This window comes from Myotis davidii, unplaced genomic scaffold (assembly GCF_000327345.1).
Source record: "Myotis davidii unplaced genomic scaffold, ASM32734v1 scaffold370, whole genome shotgun sequence".
Taxonomy (NCBI): Eukaryota; Metazoa; Chordata; class Mammalia; order Chiroptera; family Vespertilionidae; genus Myotis; species Myotis davidii.
In genome coordinates, this window is record NW_006288615.1 from 12,196,137 (window position 1) to 12,222,351 (window position 26,215).

General features: G+C 39.9%; 1 protein-coding gene across 1 annotated transcript in view; it reads left to right on the forward strand.

Annotated features, from left to right (window-relative positions):
- The first annotated feature begins 8,603 nt into the window (after window positions 1-8,603).
- TTN (titin) overlaps window positions 8,604-26,215 on the forward strand; it is a 283,199-nt gene continuing 265,587 nt past the window's right edge. The window contains 11 exon segments of the mRNA XM_015561820.1: window positions 8,604-8,815; window positions 10,970-11,073; window positions 13,566-13,769; window positions 15,507-15,794; window positions 16,448-16,533; window positions 16,625-16,869; window positions 21,245-21,542; window positions 21,900-22,052; window positions 22,734-22,871; window positions 24,336-24,461; window positions 25,635-25,772. Coding sequence (XP_015417306.1) covers window positions 10,983-11,073; window positions 13,566-13,769; window positions 15,507-15,794; window positions 16,448-16,533; window positions 16,625-16,869; window positions 21,245-21,542; window positions 21,900-22,052; window positions 22,734-22,871; window positions 24,336-24,461; window positions 25,635-25,772 — 1,767 coding nt within the window. The 5' untranslated portion in view covers window positions 8,604-8,815; window positions 10,970-10,982.

Here is a 26,215-nt window from a genome sequence, read left to right on the forward strand (position 1 = left end):
AGAAATCATTGAATTCTACTCTGGCCGGAAAGCCATTCTATCTCATTAAAGTAACTTTGAAACTCTGCCTACCATCCAGAAGCCATCTTATACTCAGAGGGCAACCCTATTTCTTTCATTGTGCAGTACCAGGTTGGCCTCAGGGTTACCCCTTAAGCAGATTGCTACCCCCACCCCCACCCCACTCAGCGTGAATGGAGGTCTTTATTCAGTCATTTCTCACTCAGCATTTTAAAGCCTAATTACAGAATCAGTAGCAAATATGAAGTGACATGTCTTTGGAAGCATATCCTTATTTATTCACGTGTCTTATTACTCACATGTCCTGTGAGGTGGGAAAGAAGAAATGAATGTCATGCAAGAACTGCAAGACAGGAGCTGTGTGGCTGAGAGGGGGAAGGCCGTGCAAATACCAACAACCTCCAGCTACAGCTTCCACACTGAGCATGCACTACTGCTGTGCTGTGAAACAAGGACACATGTTATGATAATGTATCTAAAACATGATAATATATCTAAAACCAGTTGTAAAATTAAAAAAAAATAAAACAAACATTTAGAAAATCTAGTTAATAAAAGCAAAATAAAGAAAAGGAGAATACTCACGATGAGTAAGTGAGTATTTCTATTTCACAAAGAAGAAATTAAGCTTCAAGGATTAGTCCAGGGCCCTTCTGCTAATAACCAACCAGCACATCTGGGATTTAATCCAAAATCTGTCTGATTCAGAAGCTGTGCTGTCCATCATTTTCCTCTACTTTGTTACACTCCGATGTTGGGGTCCCTCAGGGCAACAGCAGGGCTTACTGAAGTGGGGCTGATGCAGATATCTTCAGTGAATGTTGAAGCATGATGCCCTGAAAGTCTTCAGAAGAGCAGAAAGTGGGAGCCAAGAACCTTAGCTTCAAAATAAGAGCAGACGTGAGTAAAAAGGTAAATGTCTGCAGGTGGTAAAAGGAAGCCAGGGAAAGACATGCCTGTGGTGACACTGAGCAGTTTCCACCAGCTGAGGCTGCCTGGGAAACAACATCCTCCAGACTAGAGGGACCACATTTCAGCGAAGGCAGGAAGGTGGCAGAAGCACTGTGAGAAGACCAATAAGTGGAATGTCTGTGTACAGCAGAATGGGGGTCCCAGAGGGCTTGGAGAATGTAAAGTCAAGTGCAAGGGAGGCACATACAGCACCAACAACAAAGAAAGATTTTTCCAAAAGTCTCATTTCCTTCCCCAGCTGTCTTCTTTATGTGGATGATGGTCGTAACTGGTTTTTGTTAGGGTTTGGATATTTTGATTTTTATGAAAATAATACATGCTTGTTGCACTCAAATGACATAACTAATCACTTCAGTATCCTGGGCCTCTTTCGGGTCCTGCTTCTCTTGCCTGGGTATGATTTCCTTTGTTTAGATCTTTTTCTCATTTGGCCACTTTCATCCACAGAATAGCAGTTTAAGGGAGTGTCTTTCATGGAGCAAGTTTTGTTGTTGTTGTTGTTCTTTGTTTTGTATTTTATTAACTAAATTTTATAAATTAAAAAATGTTTTTAAATTTCACAGCTAGTTTTGGATATAGTACTATAATACGGTAATTCATTTTTTAAAAAAATAGTGATATGTGTTCATCGTGAAAATTCAAACTCTTCAGACAGGTATAAGGTAAAAATTAAGTTTTTCATCCTTGCCTTGAGACAGCTAGTCCCAACCTTTTACAGGATATCACTCTTAGCCATTCATTTCTGTATTCTGTGGCTTCATCTTCAAAAGCCCATTAGTGTCATGGACTCAAGAAAAACAATGCGTAGCTAGTGCCTCAGCCTCCTCCTGTAGCAGTAGTTTCTGACACTGAGAAATGTTTGCATTTCATGCTGACCCACCCCAGAGTGCTTGTTTGCCTATTAGGCATTTACAAAGGGAAAATCCATTCAATGTCTCTGAGGACTATTCTACATCAATACTGTACAATGCAAGAGCATAATTACCAAACTGGAAGTGGATTTATGTACAAAAATATAAATCACTTGTAAGGTCGTGATTGTTGTTGTTAATGCCAGTGAGAAAATGTGGAAACCTTTACATTACAACAGGGAATGGGAACTTTGTTTAAGACTCTTGAAGAAACTGTTAATCACCTCTCAGTCAATCGCACAGAACACCAGGTGCTTAGCCAGAGTACTCCGGGCTTTCAGGTTCAATTCCTGTCAAAGGAACACCTGAGAGAGGTGCTAGTTACCGAAGGCCTTTTGGACATCACAAATGCTACTGATGGATCAGGGGCTGGAGTCCCGCTCCCACTCCAAGTCTTTTTTAACTTGGACTGTATTTCCTTAGCCCCTCATTCAGGTGCATTCAGTGAGCTGCCTTTTAGTGTTATGCCCTTGACTTTTGTTAGAAACTTCCACCCAAAATATCAACATATAAATTAGGCCACTGCTAGAGGTATATTTTAAAAACACATCATGTTCTGTATATCACTCAGTGCCCCTTCTATAAAGTAGTACATGATACATTATTAAAATCCGGTGTTAGAAAAATTGCAGTTTCCTGAGGAATTGGTCTACTTTCCTATGTATATTGAAAATTATGCCTCACTTTTTTCTTTAACTTCTAGGTAGCTCATCACCAAACTAAAAATCAGCTATAGCAGATATAGTGTTCCTCTTGGTTTGTGAACTGATGCTGTTCTTTACCATGGTTTTTGTTTACTACTTTGTCTCTATTTCCTGACACATTCTTTATTTTCATTTCTCTTATCATATTTTATGTACTTTCACGGAAATGCCTCGATTCTTTTTTTTTTTCATACTGGGAGGAGTTTTACTAACATTAAAAAGAAATTTAAAATCAAATTTATAATAATATTTATTAACTAAAATGGACAAGGCTCAGAAATTATTCCCCATAATGATTTCCACTGAAATATTTCCACAGCATCAAATACACCCATCTCAGGAGTGAGCACTGCTTAGAAGATGCAGATCCCATTGCCTCAATTCTTCTGTGGAATGAAATGAAAACACCAGCCCAGGTCATTCTCCACGAGGAGTCCTGCTTTTGCTCCACTGTTTGTCCATCTTGTCCATCTCTGGTTTCCTGAGCACTTAGTATTGTTATGCCCAGATTTCAAGATCCCCAATAGACCACACCAGGGAGCCAGCCGTGTCCGATGCAAAAGCAAAGAGTCTTTTATTATTATTATTACAGACCCGGGTCTGGCTCCCAGCCTCCACCGATGAAACGGCGAGAGGAGAGAGGCAGTCCCATGGGAAAAAGAGGTTTTAATAGGGGGGTGGAGTGAGGGGAGGAGAGATGACTGTGGGCCCTGCCGATTGGCCACGCATAAGTCCGGTCTTGTCACACAGGATGTGGTCACACGTTCCTTGATTGTCATTGGTTAGTTTAAAGAAGTCCTGGGTGTGGCTAGCAGAGTAGCAGAGGCTTGGGCTTCTGGGAAGAAGCCTTTGCCGAGCACATGGCCAAGGTAAGATGGAGGGCATAGCCCTCGCCCCTTCAGTGTCTCTATCAACCATTCTGGCTCTTACCTTTCATTGCTCTCCTTGCACTGTTACATAGGCCTCTTGTCTTTCCAACATCTAAGTGAAGGATGTTACATTTTCCATGTCCCCCAAAGTTCTTGGTACTTGGAAGACACTCATAAATCACTTGAGAAGAAAAGAAAGGTAAGAGGTAAGAAAATGGGCGGAGGTTGGAAAGAAAAAGAAGTCTGAATTTCTGTTAAAAATAACATGCAGCCTGTAAGGAAGAAGTCTATTGGAAGTTGAAACAATTACCTAGCAATGAAGGCAAATGCTTAAGTTGGTTAAACCTGAGAGTTTTAGTAGGGTCTCCATACAAATAAATCAGTTCATAGTCGGGGCAGGAAGCACATGCAACTCAAAAGCCTCACTGAAAAGTTTAGTGAAGGGACTAACTACTCCAAGGAGGGGGCAGGTTCATGAAACTTAACAGGAGATGGCATAGAGCCCTGAGAATAGCAGTACAAAGTTCTAGCTACAGTTACCAAATCCAAAGAGAGAACCTGAAGCAAAGGGGTCCCTGAAGGGAGCATGGCCATAGTAGAGGAAAGACAATGCCAAACCAGAGCCAGGCCAGGCGGAAGCCCAAGGAATAAATATCCCAAGTGTTTTTCTGCCAGCACTTCCCTTAGCTGAGCCTTTTCAAAAGCCGGAGGGCAAGGAGGCCCCCTGGAGGGAGCAGCCTCCAGGGGTAGGGAGTGGGATGGAAAGGAGTAAATAGAGGGTGGAAGGCCACCAGAGAAGATCCAGCACCACCCCCACACTTTGCTTTCTCAGTGAGGGCTTTCTCCTAAAGGATTTTATATTTATAATTAGGTGAGGAGGTGTGGGGGAGGGGGTGCAGTATTTGGCTAGAAATGTGAAATAAATGGGGTGAAACAGAGATAAAAATGACAAGTCTCTTCAACAGACACAAAATATTCAGAATTCCAAATGAACATAAATCATGATTTAGGTCTCAATGGATCTTACAAATACTTCAGAGCTTACCTTTGTTTTTTTGAACAGTAGAGCTGCCTTCAGGGTCCCTTTTTAGATTTTTATTCCACACAGGCTCTCTCACTTTTGGAGGGTCCACTCCTTAACACATCAAACATATTAAAATATACCCATCAAAAATGCATTAGCTCGTTGACGTGTCTTCTTTTGTAGACATTCAATAAACATCTATTTTCCATTTTTGCAGATTCTGTTTTATATTTCAGAGCAAAAGCTATTTTTCAGCTCCCAAACTCATTTTTTTGGCCCTGAAAGAGCCCTTAATCCCTAGGCCCTGTGGCTGCAGTGGTTACTGGATAAAATGAGCCCGACTGGCTCCCTTCAGTGTGTGTGAAGCTTATTCTGACAATAATATCACCTCCAGGCAGCGTCTGCTAGTGGTTGGATCTGATCTGGTTTGTGGTTTCCTATACCAAGCTCCCATAAGCCAGCTTATTTCTTCTTTAAGATTGCAGTAATTCTTGGACTTTGCTTTAATTCCACGTATAAATATCATTCACCTTTTGATGTCCTTCAGAAGGATATAACATGTTTTTATGAGCTCACTTTTGGATTTTTCAAAAATTTCTTAGAAAACACTATCTGGATATTCAGCACGGCAGTTAGGTAATTAATCAAACCCATATTTCTAAGCACAGAAATTATTTTCTTTTGTGTCATGCTTGGTAACAGCAAACAAACTAAATGTCCACCATGTGTCAGGGCTCCCTGTCCTGGGCACTGTCATGTCCATTCTGTCATTTGATCATCCCACTAACCCTTTGACATGGATATTATAATCCCCAGTTTACCCCTGACAACCGAGACTCAGAGTCTAGTGCGTTGCCTAAGCCCATATAGGGAAGGAGCAACATTTCATGTTCTCTTTCTTGGAGTCACTGCTACTGAGAAATTCAAGACTTTATGATCTGTGTTATGTTGGCATCATACATATCTAAAAGTTTTTTCCCCTATTTAATTGCATTAAATGTGCTAGTAACTATTGATACACCTGTAATTTATTATAGAAATCAATTAATTTGATCTTACTACCCGATTGTAACTGGAAGTAGTAAAAATGGGATAAAGGAACATCTCCCTTGAATTTTAAGCAGCACTTTCTTGCCCCCCAGGTCCCCAGTGTAGCTTTGCATGCCTTTATAATTCAAGGAACACAGAAGAAAACACATTAGAATGGATCGTTTGGGCCAGCATGTTTTCCCTGTGTATTTCCTGAATTTGTTCTTCTACTTCTTTCTGTAAAAATAGCTCAATGATAATTCTATATTCCAGCTTTAAAATACTTTATAAGTAGACAGGACTTTGTAGGTATTACATGACTAGATATTGCTGTGTTTACTAAAATGCAAGCCCCCCAAACCAAGGTTTCTGTCTTGTGTATGCATTGCTACAATCCCAGTGTCTGAACTGTGTTTAACACAAAAATGCACACAAAAATTTTCATAAATTAAAAGACATAAATTTTACTCTTCTCTCTCAGAAAAGACTTATGTTATCCTTAAAAACTGTACCCATTTCTCAAATAGCCCCCAGTACGTCATCCCTTTGGTAGATGGTTCTGTGTAGTATAAACAAAGTCCGACACCATAACAACCGTGCAGATGAAGTTACTGCCTGAGTCTAGGTCTCAGTCATAGGCTACTGAGAGTTTATAAGAAATGATGTGGACCACAATATCTAAAAGTGAGGGAACCATAACTGCCTTCTTGGTCACCACTGTCTAAACATCATCTAGCACTATGCCTGGTAGAAATTCACCACTCAGATATTTGTTGCATCATTAAGTGATGACAGAATCCAGAACCATCATTTAGCACAGTGTTCAATACTGAGCATGTACTTAATAGTCATTGAATTGCCTTGACTGTGATGCTCAAAAAGAGAATCACTTCATGCATTCCACAACTAAGTAGGCATTATATTTGAATTATCAGCTGCTTGGGATTATCTATGGGGCTCCTCCCACTGTTAGGATGATAAATTAAGATCTTACTGCATCAGCACATGCCCCAAATCTGAGTAGCATTTGGTTTCCACGGGGCTAGCTTACTAAATTCCATCTATGATACATTGCATTTTAAACTAATGTTTACCATGATAGCACTTACTGTCCATTACTGTTTACTAATCCAATAATATAGCCTTTCCAAAGGCCATATTAGTTATTTACTAGCTGCCCCTTTCCTTTTCTTCCTCCCTCCCTCCCTTCCTTCCTTCCTCCCTCCCTTCTTTGTCTTAGCTCTGAATGTCATATAAGGATGTAAATGCCAAAAGGCAAGGATCTTGACAATACTGCAAAGTCTAGAAATGTCTAAGAACAGTGAATAGACAAGCAGCATTGGAGGACAGACATTTGGTTTATCATCTTATATTGGTCTTGAGCTCTCCGTATTGCACCAGGTCACAATGACACAGCTTCAAGATTCTATTTGCTCGTTCCCTCTGGTTGCCATAAGAATTAAAGTGATTGACTTTGGTTCCAAGAACTGTAATAAGACATTAATATGCTCCTCATTAGGTCAAATGAATCTAAAAATATGCATACATATTCATACACACACACACACACACACACGTGCACAAACTTAAATAACTACCCCATTGATGAACACCCCAAATTCAAAAGATCACACAAAATTTCTAGTCTTGCTTTGTCTTATGACTCACAGGTTGCCTGTAACATGAGTCTCTAATTGGGAATTTAATTTCAAGATATATAATATGAAAATAGTTGTTTTTTAATAAAGAAATCAAATGGGATTATGGCAGATAGAACCTGGGGTGGGGTAATGGGGGATAATGCCACCAATGCAGATATGATTACTTAAGTAAAGAAGACAAATGTTTAAATAAATACATGATATCATCTTGTCTATATAATTGTACTACCTCAGTTGTCCAGTATATTTTAGCTCTGTTATGTGTTAATAAATTAATCATTATATCAATAATTGGAAAGTATGAAATATTCAGGAAGTTGAAAAATCTAGTGTATGACCAAGTTTTTCCACAATAGGGAACAGTTTTATTACTGACATAAATAAATTGAACTTATATTTTAAAATTTTATTAAGAAAAATCTCTTTTCATTATCAAGACAAGTTTCTTCCCTTTTAGTGAAGTTTTACAAATTTTCCAGCTAAACTATTATAAAAAAACTTTTAGTATGTTCTTTTGTATTTGAAATATCTCTTGCTTGAAATTGAATTCAGTCCTAAAATAGCAACTATATCATCTCCTAACCACTTTCTATTAGTAACAGCAAACTCCAGAGATTACTGAAGCAGTCTTCATGTATGCAGAAAAAAACAAACACCCTGATGGATGATTTAAATGTAGGATTTGGCTATTCATTAAGAAACAGTGCATGCATATTTGTAAATATTAGTGCCAGAAAAAAAATGAAATCTACAAAAGTGAAATCATTACACTCTATAGACTAAATCTAAGCAGAGTTCAGGTTTGTCCTCTTAGCATTAATTCTTGCAGGGCTATGTAAACACTTAGCTCATTAACATTAGCATAACTCTCCCCAAAGCGCAAATGGGTTCTGGAGAACGCAGGTAGTACAAAGAAGCTCTCTTCAATGGTAAGGTTTACAGCCACTGACTCTTCAAAGGTGAAGTCTGATGCATGAGATAAAGTCCCTCATCTGGTGTCATGATTGACAGGTCCATTTGGTTGCTTTTATGGGGGTAGGGAACAGAAATGGGGCCTGACTCACAGGGCAGAGCCCTTGGGTTTGGGCTCTTTTATGACTGCCCATAAGTCTTCTATTGTCACAAATCCTCCTCAGACCAGTGTTTTCAGATTTTAACATGGGCAACAAATGCTTCTCTGAGCCTCACCACAGTTCTTCTTTAAGTACGGTTCCATTTCCTTGGTAAAGCCTCTTCGGAGGTGCTAAATTTAGCACTGCCAATCAGAAGGACAGGTGGTATGTGACAACCAAATAGGTCCCTCTCCCATCAGGCTCCCGGAGGAGAGCCAATCACCCAGGGCCCTGCCCTGAGCCATGTGGGGCTGTCAGCAGATCTGGCGGATATAAGGGCAGGGCCAGACCCTGGCTCTTGAGCAGTCGTGCATTCCCAGCCTCGCCTCGGGTGTAGGGATTGCATAGAAAAGCAAAACTACACAGTCACAACTGTGTAGTTTTGTTTTTAAGTTTAGAGGCTCACCGATTCATGTTGGAGATGGTCAAACAAACCAACTCTAGATAGGACGTCGTTTCAGAAGCAACCTTGGGCTTAGTCCCACTCTTTTTGGGCACTCTTGAGAAATCAGGTGAGCGGCATCTTTTCTTTTTTTAACCGTAAAGCCCCTTTCTAATTGATTTCCAGTTCCCGGTTGTCTTTGTATGCTAATGCCTAGGTAGAGATGTTAATCTCATTCCTCGGGACTGGTGAGGATCCATGATTTGAATCTGCTTGTTAAATTCTGGTTTAAAACAGGTGAACGTTTTTTTTCTTTCTGACATTGAATGCTTTAGCGTTTCAGCAATCAATGGTTCACATTGCTTAAATGCACCTAATATTCTGAAAGTGTTAAAGCTGAGGTCCAAAACGGTGATGGAAATGTTCGCTTCTTTTATAGACTCTTTGTCTGTTGAAAATGTTCAAGGTTATATTACTCAGGGATAGAGTGAGACACCCAAGAATAGCTCTGATAAAATGCGAGTGGTATCAGCTACACCCTGTTGGCTTTTTAAGGGAATCAACTGCTGAGCTATCAGTCCCAGGACAGTGAGAGAACACTTGCCTGCTGTCAGTCAACTTGGGGGAGTTTATTTTGGGAGCCTGACATTTTAGACGCATACCTTCTGCCCTCATTAGACAAAGGCCTCTGAAGAGCAAGTGCTAAAGCACAAACTTTACCTAGACAATGGGAATAAAAGACCCACTTAGGCCAGCTAATTGCAATATAGTTAGAGATTTTAGGGGGAAAGGTTATATAATTGTTTTCTGAACTACTCAGAATCTCATTATGTATTTTAATTCAACTCACTATCAAACTATAGGATAGGAGATAAATGTTGATGCTAAGAAGGGTAAGAAATAATGTTTTAGAGATTCTTTTTTCTAAGTACACTTTGATTTCCCATCTTCCTGGAATTAAATTAGTAATTGCAAATGACTATAAACATATAAATGGTGTAAAATAATAGAGCTCTTTTAAGAAGATGCACTAGTTTGTAAACAGGAAAAGTTAGACACACAAAGTTATTCCCCCTAAAGGTCATATACTCTAATAAAGAGTTATTGACAAAAGTTTCAAAAAAACTTTTGGATATTATCTGAATTTTTTAAATATAAATGTTACTGTCTCAGGGAACTCTTTAACTAAATAAAAAGTTACAATAAGGTACAGAATTATTACTGGAAAGATTATTGCCATAATCTTATAGTGAACAGAAAATATTATGGAAAAGAGTAATGAAGCAATTGACTACTGAGAATCCGCTTTTGTATCAGAATAATGGAACAGTCACATTAGATAATAAGGAATTTATGCATCAGAAAATTCTTCAGTCTCTCTGAAACTCATAGGCAAAGTACTTTCTTCCACTTAACAAATACACTAACTGCAAATTTTGTATGCATTTATTTTGAATATTTATATTATAAACACAGGTCTTTTCACCTACATTTCACACCAGCCTTCCATTTTTTAAAGTATGCACATTGTTCCGTATTTTTCTTTCAGATCTGTAATAATATTTGGCCTCCTCGCTTAAATTTAAGTTTTCCTGAATATTTACTTCAGCAGTAGCAACATTTATTGAGCAGTTAGAATATGAAGAAATATTAAGACATAGAAAACACTGTATACTTTCCACAAATGGTTTGCAATTTTGATAAGGCTTGCCAAAACTTTTCAAGTAAGAAAAGAAATTTCCAGGTTTAAATCATTAGTTTTGTTGATGATTTAAGTAATCACCAATTTATGTCAACTTCATAAATACATATACAGTGAGTGAAAAAAATGGGAGGAAACAAAATTTTTTGGACAATTGCTTCTCTTTTTTTGAACTGATGCAAAGATTCATTTCACACTTCCATGCATCTCTTTTATTATTCCCTACCTTCAACCCACCCACTCCACACTCTTACTCCGGCTTCCTTTTATCCTACTCTAACCCAGATTTCCCACCCTTGGTAAACCTGAATTTCCCTCTCTGACCTCTAGGGTACATTCCTTGCTCTGCTTACCTCATTTTTTTTCCATATCCCCTTACACTCACTATATTCTGTTAGGCTTTAAGAAAGCTCAGAGGCTGACTGTTCAAATTCAGGCCACAAAGGAGGAGGCCCATCAGGCCAGACCCACTGAATGTCTATGGAGCCACCTGTTTGAAAATGTGTATCTCTGTCATCTACAGAATAGCTCCAGAGCTGCCCTTCACTGTGACATTCTAATTTATTTGCTCTTCCTTTTCAGAGTGCCTGAGAAGATGGAAGCTCAAGCACCGACGTTTAAGCAGCCGTTACAAAGTGTTGTGGTACTGGAGGGTAGTACTGCAACCTTTGAGGCTCACATTAGTGGTAAGCTCACACCTTACCGCTTTCCTTCCTTTCCTTTGCCTCCTGCCCAATAAGTAAACTTTGCTGTAAGGACTCGATGTCAAGTGTAGGCCTGCTTTCACTTTGTAAAACTGGTCCCACGCTATGGAAGGATTATTATAAGGAAGGATATACCATTCGCAGAGTACTGATAATATCTTACATTATCATGGCTTGAAAGTGTTTTATTCGTATTTCTAATTTTACAAAGCAAAATAATTAGTATTGGATTAAAATTACTGTCGAAGTCCAGCTGTTAAGTAGGATCAGATTTGGTCATTCTATTTCTGGGTTCAGCTGCAGAGCCAGACTGGAAGCCAAGAACTCAGGCCCAATAGGGGCCAGCCACAAAGCCACTGGACCGGCAGCCTGGGCTGACCAGCCTGTGTGCCTGAGCCTGGTGGTTTTATGTGGAAAATTACAATACAGCTGACTTTTCTCAGAACTTTCAGTGATGAGCTAACTCCTAATTATTTTTTTTTATTTTTAATCTTTATTGATTCTAGTGAATGAAAAGATTTTCCAATCATTTTGAAATGACAACAAAAAATAATACATGCCATTCCAGTGTATATATTAAAGAGAGAAAAACAATGACTCTGAAATTTTATTTAAAAGAAAGTTCTCTGGGTTTTTTTTCCCTTCATTTTCTTCATAGCTCAGTGTAGAAATAATATCATGAAATGCATGACTTATGAGAGCATCTTGGGGAAAAAATGGGGATAATCTACAAACTGTATTGTAAATAATTTCAAAATTATTTAATCAGTACTGCCTACTGCACTATCATAACCAGCCATATAAATCAAATGGATTAATTGAAAATCATGCTTGATGTACCTCCCTAAGTACATTGCCCCCCTTTTGTTTTTAATTTTATGGCTTATAATAAAGATATAAAATGAGATTACCTTTTCCTTCCTCTTTCCTTTTGTTTTCTATCTTATGTGCCAATCTTATTCATAACTGAGTAACACTTAAATTTTACAGTGCACAAATATGTAATCACTCTTCATTTTCTATTGTATATGTATATATACACCAGCTCAATCCTTCTCATGCATGATAAACGCTGACAGACTACCAACAATCCACTTATTTATCATGTGAGGCTCAGCGACTTCTGAACGGAGCAGAACACATGTGGCTTCATTGGGAACTTTGCCTGGTAGTGAAGTAGTGGAATCTAGCTTCTTCATAGCTTCTTATTCCTTCACACTGTGCACTAATAAGTTCTTAGAAAAGTGCCACTGAAAATACTTGATCCCCATGGATCAGTCAAATAAACGATTCCCTTGTCTACAGTGGGGGGCTGGCTAATGTAAAGATAACAAAATACAGTGGGGTCTTGACTTACCAGTTTAATTCGTTAGGAGACCGAGCTCCTTAAGGAGCTCATTAAGGAGCTCGTTAACTCAAATTACTCTATCAACTCAATGCAAAAAATCGGCCAAGAGATAGCTGGTATCTCAAAAAACTCGTTAGTCAGGACACTCGTAAGTCAAGGCCCCACTTTAAACTTCCTCTTGGTTGTCCTTATCTCCTCACTGAAGGATGGGTCACTACCCTTTGTGCTAATGCAAATAACCTGGGCTCTGAATTTACCTCCTTGCCTGACTGCACAGGTGTAATTCACTTAAACCATCAACTCCCGTAAATGCCTTCTCAGCTCCACAGTTTAGGGCGTGGGGGAAAATCTGGCTTTTCTCCATGTTGTTCTAACAGACTATGTTTGGCCTCCTCTCTTACTATATGAGAACCTGTCACAAGGCAGAGCTTTCAGATCCCTTTGTTGCTTTTGCTCTTCACTTATTTTCAAAAAGGACAGTAGTCGCCTTTTATTTCAGAGTTTCCTTAGCTCGTCTCTTTTATAAACCCCTCTCATGATTTTTTTTTGAAGGGTATTTTTTAAAATATATTTTTATTGATTTCAGAGAGGAAGGAAGAGGGAGAGAGAGAGAAACATCAATGATGAGGGAGAATCATGGATAGGCTGCGTCCTGCACGCCCCCGACTGGGGATCGAGCCCACAACCTGGGCATGTGCCCTTGACCGGAATGGAACCTGGGACCCTTCGTCCACAGGCCGACACTCTATCCACTGAGCCAAACCAGCTAGGGCCCCTCTCATGATCTTAATGGTGTCTTTAAAATGCCCCGGCAGGAGGGCAGGAGATGGACATCCTCGTGCTCTGTGTGCCACAGAGAGCCAAGGACCTTGGAAAAGTCATTGCGCCTCTTTGGCCTCAGTTTCTTTCCTGAAAGACAAAGGCGCTGGCCTCCGCATGAGCCACAGGCTTTCTTCAGGGTCTGCAGGTTTACATTTGGCTCCTGCAGCTGTGGTTTCACCGTCACTAAGGAGCCCTGCGCCCTGGGTAGCCTTTAGCGGTTAGGACAAGGCACTGCCCATGGCGGGACGTGCAGAGGACTTGGCGGTGCCCACCCCAACATGACGGTGAACTGTCTTCTCTCCAGGTTTCCCAGTTCCTGAGGTGAGCTGGTTTCGGGATGGCCAGGCAATTTCCACGTCCACGCTGCCCGGCGTGCAGATCTCCTTTAGCGATGGCCGCGCTAAACTGACGATCCCCGCCGTGACGAAAGCCAACAGTGGACGATTCTCCCTGCGAGCCACCAATGGATCTGGACAAGCGACTAGTACTGCTGAGCTTCTCGTGACAGGTACACTGGGCGCGGTGCCTGTCCCCGGCCCCTGCACCCCAGAGGGCACCTTCAGGACATGGGTCCACAAAGAGCCACTGAGCACACGTACCAGCAGCTCCAGGCCTGGGAAGGGCCCGCTGGGGGCTGCATCGAGAGCAAAGTTGTTTGCCTTGTGGAATGTTCCTTTTCCTCGCAAAATACAGCACAAACGTGGCCGAGAATCAGTTCCTCTATGTCTGTGCACATACTATATCAAACGCAAGTATATTAAGGAAAGGTTAAAATCATGTTTCTGAGCAAGTAGGAAGGCTTGGGGCCGTGTTTATAAGCCTGATAAAGAAGTATGCACCTCTCCAGGAATTCACTCTTTTAACAAGCACCGAGAGCAGTGGTTCTCAACCTTGGCTGCACATTAGAATCACCTGGGAATCTTTTTAAAATCCTGATTTCTGGGCCTCATCCTCAGGAAATTCTGTTTCTTTGTTATGGGGTGGGGCCACAACATTAGTAACAAAGAAACAGAATTTCCGGAGGATGAGGCCCAGAAATCAGGATTTTAAACAGATTCCCAGGTGATTCTAATGTACAGCCAAGGTTGAGAACCACTGACCTAGAAGATTCTGATGCAAACAGTCCACAAACCACCCATTTATGAAACTCTGTTCTGGGCTATAAAGTTTAATCATCTGCATTTATTTTTAATTTCTAAGACTATGACACAGTAAACACGCACAGAAAAAGGCCAGTGATTGTTTATTGTTCAGGTGCGCGACAGCGTCTCCAGAAAGGTTGTAACCAGTCCTCGGGGCCACGGTCCTTTTCGCCTCCATCCTTTCCTTCCTGATAAGACATTAATACCCAGAACATTGCGTTACTTTACACTTTACAAAACAATATATTTCATGAGCTGCATAATGTCATCTGTGTTTACCCAATAAACTATGCCTGTAGCGCTGTTCAAGTATAGGACTAAACAGAAGGCGCACCAGGGAACATCAGGTGTGAGCGTGAACATATATCCAGAAAATTCAGAAATGGAAAATGCACAGGGTTGACAGCATCTGCTGTTGTTTATTATTCCATAACGTATTGAAATTAATCCCAATAGATCTTCACGTTTATTTTATAAAAAATTTCTTTTGACATCATTAACAAAAAGAAATCACTTTTCCATAGCATAAGTAACATTAAATCATGTCTTTATTTAGACGAACATGTTAAATGCAAGTAAATGTTTGGGTTATTTGAATAGTGATCAAGTTGGAGATGATTTAGGTTTGTAACAATTAAATTAAAATGTAATGATCCTGTAAGTCACAGGTACACCCTTCAAACCAACTATTGGAATTCATTTGAATGCAACCTACTGAAATATGAAAAGTCACCTTAACATGTTAATCTAGTGCTAGAGGTAAGCTTGGGAGGAAGTGCCAGAAAGATTCTCTAGAAATGTTATAAAAAGATTGAGGCTTTTTATTTTTAAAAAAAATAAAATAAAATTTTTAAACATGATGGCCTAGAACTGCTAAACAAAACAAAGCAAATAAAATAAAATATGGTGGCAGGTGTGCCTTCTGTCATCTGCTGGCTCCATTCTTGCTGTCATCTGCTGGATGAGCTGGGTTCAAGGACAGTCAAGGATGTTTGGTTCAGCAAATCATTGCCCGGTTTTGGCATCAGAGCTGTGATTGTTTAAAAATAGCCCTTTGGGAGCACCTTGGCTGCAGTCCTGATTTTCTTCTCCTCCCCTTGCAGCAGAAACAGCGCCACCCAACTTTGTTCAACGACTGCAGAGCATGACCGTGAGACAAGGAAGCCAAGTGCGACTCCAAGTGAAAGTGACTGGAATCCCTACACCTGTGGTGAAGTTCTATCGGGACGGAGCCGAAATCCAGAGCTCCCTTGATTTTCAAATTTCTCAAGAAGGCGACCTCTACAGCTTACTGATTGCGGAAGCGTACCCTGAAGACTCTGGGACCTATTCAGTAAATGCCACCAATAGCGTTGGAAGAGCTACTTCCACTGCTGAATTGCTGGTTCAAGGTACTTGCTGGAGGCTGAGGAACAGCGAGAAGGGGGAGGGCTGCTTTAGGACAAAGTTGGGCCGAGCTCCATCTGCCTCCCCTCTCAGGTCTGGCAATGCTATGAGCTGAAATCAAAGCTAGCTTTTCAATACCCTTGAAAAGTCTGAGATTCTCAGCAGGAGCTCAGAATGACTGAAGCAATCTGTAGTTATTAACCCCAGTAGAAGTCTTTTAGTTGTCATGTACAATTTCAAGTTACTGGCAAATAATGAAAAAGAGTTTTTAAATGGCTCTAAGTAAGTTCTCTCTCTCTCTCTCTCTCTCTCTCTCTCTTTTCTCTCTCTCTCTCTCCTCTCTCTCCTCTCTCTCTCTGTCTCTCTCTCTCCCTCTCTCTCTCTCTAATTCTTTATTGTTTAAAGTATTACATATGTTTCATTTTTCCCCCATTTACCTCTCCCCGGCCCATCCCTCCCCCTAATTATTCTAAGTAAATTCTTATCTAATAATGAACATTTTTCTATTTTTAAACATAATTGATGTTCATACAAAATCCACAGTTTCCTTCATTTTCCTCTATTGGGACATCTAGAAAACCTTCCTGACTTTGTAGTCAGAACTAACAAAATGAGACATGGTGCCACCTCCTAAATATTTATCTTTCCCTTCCTACAGGTGAAGAAGTAGTACCCGCTAAAAAGACAAAGACCATTATTTCGACTGCTCAGATTTCAGAAACAAGACAAACCCGAATAGAAAAGGTATTTTTCTATAAGGTCAGGGTGCCAGCCTTGCAGACTGTGTTTTCACCAACTTCCTTCTCATCAGGGGCGTTGTTTTTGTCTTTTGCAGAAGATCGAAGCCCACTTTGATGCCAGATCAATTGCAACAGTTGAGATGGTCATAGATGGTGCCACCGGGCAACAGCTGCCACATAAAACACCTCCCAGGATACCTCCTAAGCCAAAGTCGCGGTCTCCCACCCCACCATCCGTTCCTGCTAAAGCACAGTTGGCTCGACAGCAGTCCCCATCGCCAATAAGACACTCCCCTTCCCCGGTCAGACACGTGCGGGCACCAACCCCATCTCCTGTCAGGTAAAACCATTTAAAAGCGATCAGGTCACTATGTATTTTTGAATTAGGTTTCACCCAATAAGAAGAAAAGTAGAAGGAAGCAATAAAAAAAAAAATGTGGCATGTTTAGCCCTGGCTGGTATGGTGCAGTTGGTTGAGCATCATCCCCTGCACCTGAAGGTGACAGTCATGGCACATGCCCGGGTTGCTGCTCTATCCCCAGTAGGGGGTGTGCAGGAGGCAACAAATCAGTTTCTCTCTCACATTGATGTTTTTCTCTCTCTCTCTGTCCCTCTCAGTTCCTCTCTCTCCAAAATCAATAAAAACATATGTTTTTTAAATGTAGTATGTGATCACGGAGGTAAACAGAAAGGGTACTAAATATGATTTTCACAAATCCCTACTGTCCATAGGTAAATTGGAGAACTTTATAAGCTGTAATTCCAAATTCTTATATATATACCATTTAACAAACATCTGCTTTGTGGGGACGAAAAAAAGCACAGCGAAATGAGAACAGCACAGAATTGGTTGGACGCTCAATGTTGAATCAACCTGATCACTTGCTACCAGTGTGATTTAGGAAATATTTTTAATAATTAAATAGTCTGTGTTAGACATTTGATTGGCATGCTATGTACATTATCTCATTAAATATTTGAAGCAACCTCTAAGAATTTTTACCCCTAATTTTATAGATAGATGACTGCAGCTAGAGAACTTAAATAATTTGCTTAAGGTTTTCGTCATGTCATTTGTAACTTAAAGAGAATCACAATAAGGATGATCTCAAGGTATGTTGTGAGGATTTGAGGTAATTAGGTGAAGGTAGATTGTAAATAGAAAATAATTATACAAATGCTCTTATGCTTTGATAATAATTAAAACCTTGTAAATATATTGCATATGCTTAAGTTATTTTATCTAAAAAATAAAATGGTTTCTAGATTTAGTTAATATGGAGGTATTTTAGAAAGTGAGCATGTATCAGGGCTCAAAAATTATATAATTAAGTATAAACTGTAGACAGCAGATTAAAAACTTTGGAATTTGGCTTAACATGCTGAGATTTTTAGTATGATGAACTAAAACTTGTGCAAAGTTTGGAGGAAACAAAAAAGTGTTTCTTGATCAATTTGAATAAATGTTTTACATGTAGAGAAAGTTTCCATGCAAGAACAATTGTAAAAGAAGTATAATAAGCAGATAATTGACCTAAAAATAGTCAAACTTACTGTGAGGTTACTGTAATCAAAAACAGTATGCTATTGGTAAGTAAATAGAAAATACACCAGGGGAGCAGAACAGAGTCCAGAAATAGATTCAGATATTCAGGAAACTCAATTTTCAATCAAAGTGACCTTTCAGTTCAGCACGGAAAGGATATTTTACTTGATAAAGAATAAAGGCCCGATTAGTTGCCCTTTGGGAAGAAAACAAATATTAACCTCTGCCTCACACCATTTATAAAATAAATCTCAGCTTGACTAAAGAGCTAAATTAAAAAATAAAAACCAAAACAATGACAAGAGAGGCTTTAAAGGCTTTTGTGAAGGAGAGCCTTTAAAAATATACCTACAGATTCAACAATCTGACAATAAAATTTATGTATGGCCAAGCAAGGTCATGGCTAAGCCAAACAGGCATTTGTGAATACATTTTAAAGTTTAAAATGTTTAAAAGTGTTAAAACAGATAGACAATGTCTGCGATGTGAACGTACAAGCCTAGAAGCAGTACATGACTTGCATAATTGTGCATGCTGAGGCTGGGTAAAACCCCATAAAGAAGCCAAATGCGAACAGTAGATGTGGGGAAATGTTTACGACACTTGGGACAAAGAACTAATGTACCAACTGTATTAAAAAAACTTGTACAAATTAATTTTAAAAGGAAAAAGAAGCAACACAAATGGAAAAAAATGACAGAAGACAAGCATTTTACACAAGAGGCAATTTAAATGCCCAATAAATATAAGAACAAAATTCTAGATATTTTCCAGTGTTTATTATAAAGATATTGGCAAACACTAATATGAAGCCTTGAGCAAAAAGCTCAGTTTTAAAAAAAAAAATCATACCTAGCTAACAAATAGAAAAAGTGTTCTGTCCCAGGCTTAACTCCAAGTTTGCACAACATGAACTCACAGGCCAGGCCACATGTGATTTGGGGGGCACTGAACAGCCTCACCGTATTTTAGATCTAAGCCTGAGGGTCACTGAGAACCACAGAGCTTCCCTGATTCCATGGAGCACTTGGAGTTCTGAAAGTTCATTAATAACAATCCCAACTACTTAGCCCCCATAATTTGCTTTAGAATAATTAAGAAATGAAAATATCAGTTTTTATAGAGAAAATAATGATTATCCAAGATAGATTGCTTCCTAAAACATATTTCATTGAACAAGGTGCGCTGTATCTAGCTGTGACCAGGTGATTACTTTTTATTGTAAGAGCAGAAATAGCACTTTCCTGTAATGACTCCACTTACATAGATTTTCACAGTTATGGGCTTACCTGCAACCTACTGCTAAGCACTCACATCATGCTAATCATGTCTTTCAATCTTTTGAATTAAACCCAATTTACTGAGTACAGCAAGAACAAGGCACTGGTTGAAACTAAGAAGTACATGTCACTTTGCTTTTCTTCAATTAGTGTAGACCCAAGTGACTTTAAACCAGTCTTCGTTATATTTCTAAGGCAGTCACTTTCAAAATAGAGACACGTTTCCCTAGATCTCCCTTTAGTTGATTGCGACTTTGTTTATAAAATGTAAATTGGTTTCAACCAAAAAAAAAAAAGCCTTCTTCAAGAAAGTGATTGACATTTCTTCATTAAATTGGTTAATATTGTAATGTTCTGTTAAGTTACTCTGTAATTTAGAACGGGTATCAACTGTATGTATCTTCAACCTTAATTAGAATAATTGTTTCACTCATTATTAGTAAAAGTTAAATACCATACAGATGCCAGAATATTTTTTTAAATTAAATTTATTGGGGTGACATTGGTCACTATGAACACATGAGTTTCAGGTGTGGGCTTCTATGTGACAAGATCTGTATATTGCACCTTGAGCCCACCACCCAAAGTCAGATCTTCTCCCGTTACCATATATTTGGACCCTTGTCTCCTCCCACCTCCAGAATACTTTCATAAACATTTTCCCATATGAAGTACTAGTTAAATGCAATGATGAGGCAATACTACCACCTAGAGGGGAAAGTGAATACACCTTACTGAGTAAGAATTAAATTATGAAAACTTTATCTTAAAATAGTTAACTAACCAACCCCTAGAAGTGTTGACATAGATCAGAAACTGCCCCTTTTGTTGTCTATAAATGCCAGGATTTAGCACCCAGATTCTTCAACGAATGCTATTGCACTTTGGACAGACACAAAAAGCAATGCAAACTATTTTGGAAGAAGCCACTTTATCAATTTAATAAAATAAAAATCATAGAATCCTTGGGTTTCAAATTATCCAGTTGCCACTGTAACTACAAGGATATTTAAAAGAAGTCCAGAGCACAATACAGTGAGGCTGAGGGCCGCAAATACAGAGACAATTTAAAAGAGCAAGCCACACACTTTGACTAGAGCAGCAGTTTCCAAAGCGCATCGCACAGCCTACACCCCAAACAGTTCTGAAAAAGCACCTCCTGCCAGAAGATTTACAAGGCAGAAGGGCATGGTGCAGGCTGTGGGAAGTGCCACAGGAAAATACAAAAGGTCTAACTTGTTTAGCCTGGCTTCCCTGAAACATCTTTGCTTTTGCTTAGCTCCAAATAAATGTGACACTTGGTTGATGGCTGAGAAGTACTATAAATCCAGGAAAATTTCCCACCTCATTCTGTTATAGTTTAAAATCACTCTAGCTTTCTTCCATATCCTCTCTTGGGTGATGTTTGCATCTTCATCCTGGTTTGTTATTGTAACTTTTTATATAAGGTGTATTAATGCATTTGACTGCAGAAACCTTTCTTTGTTCAACGTGCACTGTGTTTCCTCACCCCGCCCCCAGAGTTGGGAGTACCGAGAAACTGAGAGCTGTGAGTGCCATGTTCGCCAGGGCCTTTCTTTGGCTGTAGTTCAAGGAAGCACCTTCTGCTCTTGTCACTTTTTAAAATGTGAGAGAGTGAAGCTGGGCACGAAACTCTTTAGCTTTGAATTAAATCTGGTTTTCAAGTTACAGCAAGAGTAAGGCTTGGGGAGACTTAAGACAGATTACATTCAAGGACATTATTTGCCTCGGAATAGATGACGGAGGCACACAGTTTTATACTCTGCCTTAAATGAAACATGTCCACATTTTCCTGCCATTATTCAAATACAATGAGCAGAGAGGGGCTCCTTGTCTTGGGTGTTTTACTTCTGCCGCTTGGTTCTCAGGTCCGTGTCCCCGGCCGGGAGGATCTCCGCGCCCATCTCCACGTCCCCCATCAGATCCGTGAAGTCCCCATCACCCGTGCGGAAGGCTCAGACACCCGCCATGGGCCAGGGCCCCGAGGTGCCTCCCCCGTGGAAGCAAGAGGGCTACGTGGCCTCGTCGGAGTCTGAGATGAGAGAAACCATGGTGACCAGTGCTACTCAGATCCGGACAGAGGAGAGATGGGAGGGGAGATACGGGGTCCAGGAGCAAACCACCATCAGCGGAGCTGCGGGCGCTGCCGCTGCTGCAGCTAAAGAGGTACCGTGGGAGCCGTCTTGTTTCCTTTCGCGTTTTCATTTCTCCAACCAGAATCCCGCCAGGAAAGTCACATCCGTGTAGGTTGTGCATAGGAACATAAGAATATACTATAGAAACTGAAGACCACATTTGGCTCTTGCTTTGTAAAGGTATTTTTAATTGGGACAAAGGCTCTCATCTGTGAGGTTGACGTAAAACATAGATTTTTAACAACCTACATCCTGTTTCTCTTGGCAATGAGAAGTGCTTACGCACACGTGTATGTTATTCTAGGTAGCTCAGTTTCCAGGACACGTTTGTGTTTTCTGCGGGCCATATCATTTTAAAAAGTAACATGCTTGGTCACTTCCAATCCAGGTGAAACAAGAAACTGACAAAAGTGCAGCTGTTGCGACTGTCGTTGCTGCGGTTGACATGGCCAGAGTGCGAGAACCAGGTATCAGCGCTGTAGAGCAGACTGCTCAGAGGACAACCACGACTGCTATGCACATCCCACCTGCTCAAGATCAGGTAAGTGAGCGGCCGGCCAGACTGGGCGTGTCTTTGCTGGCAGAGATCCGGGATGAGTCAATGCCCAGATCTCTCTGAGGGTAACACTGAGCCCAACATGGCCCCGATTTTCAGGACTTGCTTAGCAAAAGTTTGTCTGAGATACCGAAGGTGTGCAAGATATAAAACCCACAAGTACCTAGTATTTGGTAGGCAGTCAAGAGTTAATTATCAGAAAGTCAACACAGAGGTCAGACAGGTATTCTAAGTATCACTGTGCTCCTGGGGCAAGGTGGGCACAGGGTGGCCTGGAATGTCAGCTAAACAAGGCAGGTGGGGATGCGCCCATTCAGTGTGGCGGTACCAGGCCAGTCAATCAGGAGTCCAGGTGCTCCAAGAGCCAGGCATGGAAACCATTATTTCAGGGCAGACATTCCTTTTTTCTAAGCTTCCCCCAAAGACCTTTGCTTTTACTTTCCTCAAAATAGACGTGACACTTGATTGATGGCTGAAAAGTGTTATAAATCCAGGATAATTTCCCACCTCATTTTTGAATAGATTTTCTGCGATCATTTAAAATCGCACTGGCTTTCCTCCTTATCCTCTCCTACATGACGTTTATCTCTTGATCCTGATTTATTGTTGTAACGTTTTATACAAGGTGTATGAGAGTATGACCCCTTTTCTCCCCTGTGAAATCAGATGAGAAAGGAAGCAGAGACATCTGCTGTAACTAAGGCAGTAATGGCTGCCGACAAAGCCAAGGAACAAGAATTAAAATCAAGAACCAGAGAAATAATTACAACAAAACAAGAGCAGGTGCACGTAACTCACGAACAGGTGAGAATGGTTTTTGATGTAAAATTATTGTTGTTATTACCTGTGTCAACACACATAATAACGTCTACTGTGGAGGGTGGTGTTTCTTGGGCAACCTGGTTGTTATCACACTAATAAAATCCCCTTGTATCTGAATTCCTGGGTACTGTACGTCACCAAGTGCTCCCCTCATGCAGACAAAAGGATCTCTGTGAACACACACTGGAAGTAGGAACAGGGGGTTTGGGGATACACTAACTCAGTGGTTCTCAACCTTGGCTGCACATTAGAATCACCTGGGAATCTTTTTAAAATCCTGATTTCTGGGCCTCATTCTCTAGAACTTCTGTTTCTTTGTTATGGGGTGGGACCACAACATTAGAACAAAGAAACAGAATTTCCGGAGGATGAAGCCCAGAAATCAGGATTTTAAAAAGATTCCCAGGTGATTCTAATGTGCAGCCAAGGTTGAGAACCACTGCACTAACTACATATGCGACTGAGGGAGGTGAAACCAGGAAGAAGAAAAGTAGGAACAGAGAAAGGTGGAAAAGAACACTGAACACACATTACTTTGGAAATAAGTTAATATCTGCTCCCTTACTCTTTAGGAGAACATTTGAATGTAGATTTGAAGTGAGATGAGCAGCATGGCCTCATGGGTCAAATGGCCAGAAAAAAGTAAAAAAGGCAGGCCCATGATTGGAGGTATCCAGGGACAGATGAGATAAGGCCAACTGGTAGGGCTATTGGCCCGTGGAGCCAATTGTCAGCTAGGTGGTTTGAGAAAATGAATTTTTAAGTTTATTTTAACCCCAAGATACTGAATTTTAGTGATGATGTTCAAGACTGGCAAAGAGACAATTGGGGAAAACTGTCCCTTACCCCCACCCCAATACACACGCCTTCAGCATCCAGAGCCAACATGGCATCCTTGAGGGGATTAAGAATTTGGAAAACATTTTGCAAAACTTTTCTCCCCATAATGTCTCAATTAAAAAAAAATCTAGATATTTAAAACCATTGTAGTATTTAGGAAAATTTTCAAGGCAAAAATATTGTACAAATGCAGATTGTAAATTGTTCATACTTGATTTCCCATATATAAAATAACAGGATCATACAACATTACTTGTAAAGCCTTCACTCTGTTATCTTATGCTCTAAGATCATCTTTAGATGAAAGGAATAGTATGGAATAATATGGCCATGTATCCATTTATAAAAACTGGAAGTCTTTTCAAAGAAAGCAAACAGTGTTGAATCCAACTTTTTTTTCTCTAAGCAGTATAACTATGGTTCAGACAGAAAAAGAGTATGGTCATATTAATGAAAATGAGATGATTTATTTAATTTAGTAGTGTCTCCAGAAAAATGATTTCACTTCTCTTTTCAAATTCCTATTTTGTTATATTTAATAAAAATTATGTCACTTCCATTAGAGATCAGGAGACAATAAGGTTTTGTTTTTATTATTGATTTCAGATAAGAAAAGAAACTGAAAAAGCATTTGTACCAAAAGTAGTAATTTCCACAACAACAGCCAAAGAACAAGAAACTAGAATTTCTGGAGAAATTACTACAAAACAAGAACAAATAACTCAAGAAACAGTAAGTATGATTTTCTAAATACCTGTACTTCATTGACAAATACATTTCAGTCAACTACATGAACTCTACAACCAAAACCTCTAAAAGAAGGCGTCTTTTGCGTGTATTTTCTTTTTGTCCATTTCTCTATGTCTAGTATTGAAACTCTTTCATGATGGAAATTCTGTTCTCATTGCACAGTTTTCCACTCAATTGATCTTGTTTGGGGAGATTATTTATTAGAACATTTTGGGGCACATCTACAGCATTTCTAGAGCGTACTTAGAAGATAGCTATCACCCCCAGACCAGTTGCCCAGTTGTACACTCAGTTTTTTCATGCACAGCCTGATCCCTCAGTCACTTTGATTGTAACACAAAAACTTCATAGTTGTAGGACACATGCTTGTACACACACACACACCAGTCATGAACACTCCAACTGAATATCACAAGAAAGTGAGCAAATGCTGGACATCAAGACCAGTACTGCTTCAAGAAAGAGCTCTCATCATGGACTGATTACCAGTGACCTAGAAGTATTCTGTCTCTGCTTTTGTGTCATTCTACCATGTGGCAACAACCTCAGTGTCACCAAGATGCACTTCTCTCCCACGTGTGAAATCAAACCTTAAAGTGCCAGAAAAGAGGCATCTCCTTTGAATTCTTTCATGTTCTGGGGATTGCCTGGGCTCACCTTTCTTGATCTTAAGCTCTTTGCTGATCCCAGAACTACTTTTTTGGAAAAAAGTCCAGCTGAGAACCTTTTTAATGTGTTTTAATACTTAAAAGGCTGGCTACCAGCTGTGGGATTGCTTTCTCTCTCCTTATAAACCTGAGAGACTTTGCATGCATATCAAGGGCACAGAAATCCCCATTGCTATCACAATGCTGGTGACTGGCAGGTTCAGCTGCCTGTAGTTTTCCAGGCATTTGCCATGGGCCGCTCACTGCTGTCCATAACATGTCAGCCCTTCTCAAAGACCAGATCTTTTCAGTAACAGGACAGTTTCTTACAGGGCAGGTAGGAAATAAAGAAGCCCATTCCTCAGAAAAACAAAAGTCTGTGTTTTAAATACAAGTGAGGACCTTTGAAATGGAAACGTGATATTTTCTGCCCCGAATGTTGCAAGCTATCTTGCCGTTTCTTTAGGGCCTTTCAAAACTCAAATCTTTATTTTACTCCGAAAATCAGATAAGACAGACAGCTGAGACAACTGCTGCATCCATGGTGGTACTTGCCACTGCAAAGGCCACAAAACTAGAAACAGTTTTGGCAGCTCAAGAAGAAATTGCCACACAGCAAGATCAAATGCATGTAACTCATGAAAAGGTGATGACTTCCTGCCTGTGTTAAATTCACTCTTGTATCATCTTTTGCAAGCCACCTGCATTTTCATCATGGATCGTAATCACCACTTTTTCACCTTGTCGTTGTCTTATAACTCAAGTAGAAAAACTTCACAATCTCTGTGCCATCTATTTAGCATTCACTCCCACTTTTCATTCCTAACCTTCACATTTTCTTTGGATTGTTACTAACATGATATTATAATTCACTTTAATATCTTCCCATTGAAGTAGACTACACATTTGTTGATAACATGCAAAAGTATGTGTTATTCATGGATGAGTCTGCTGAAATTTTCCATAGATTATAATAAGAATAATGTGAGAAAGAGAAATGAATCCCTTATTCTTTTGTTGCTAATCACATTTTTTTTCTTTTAGACTGAACTCTTTTGTTGTTAATATTTTTATCAGTAATGCAGTTCA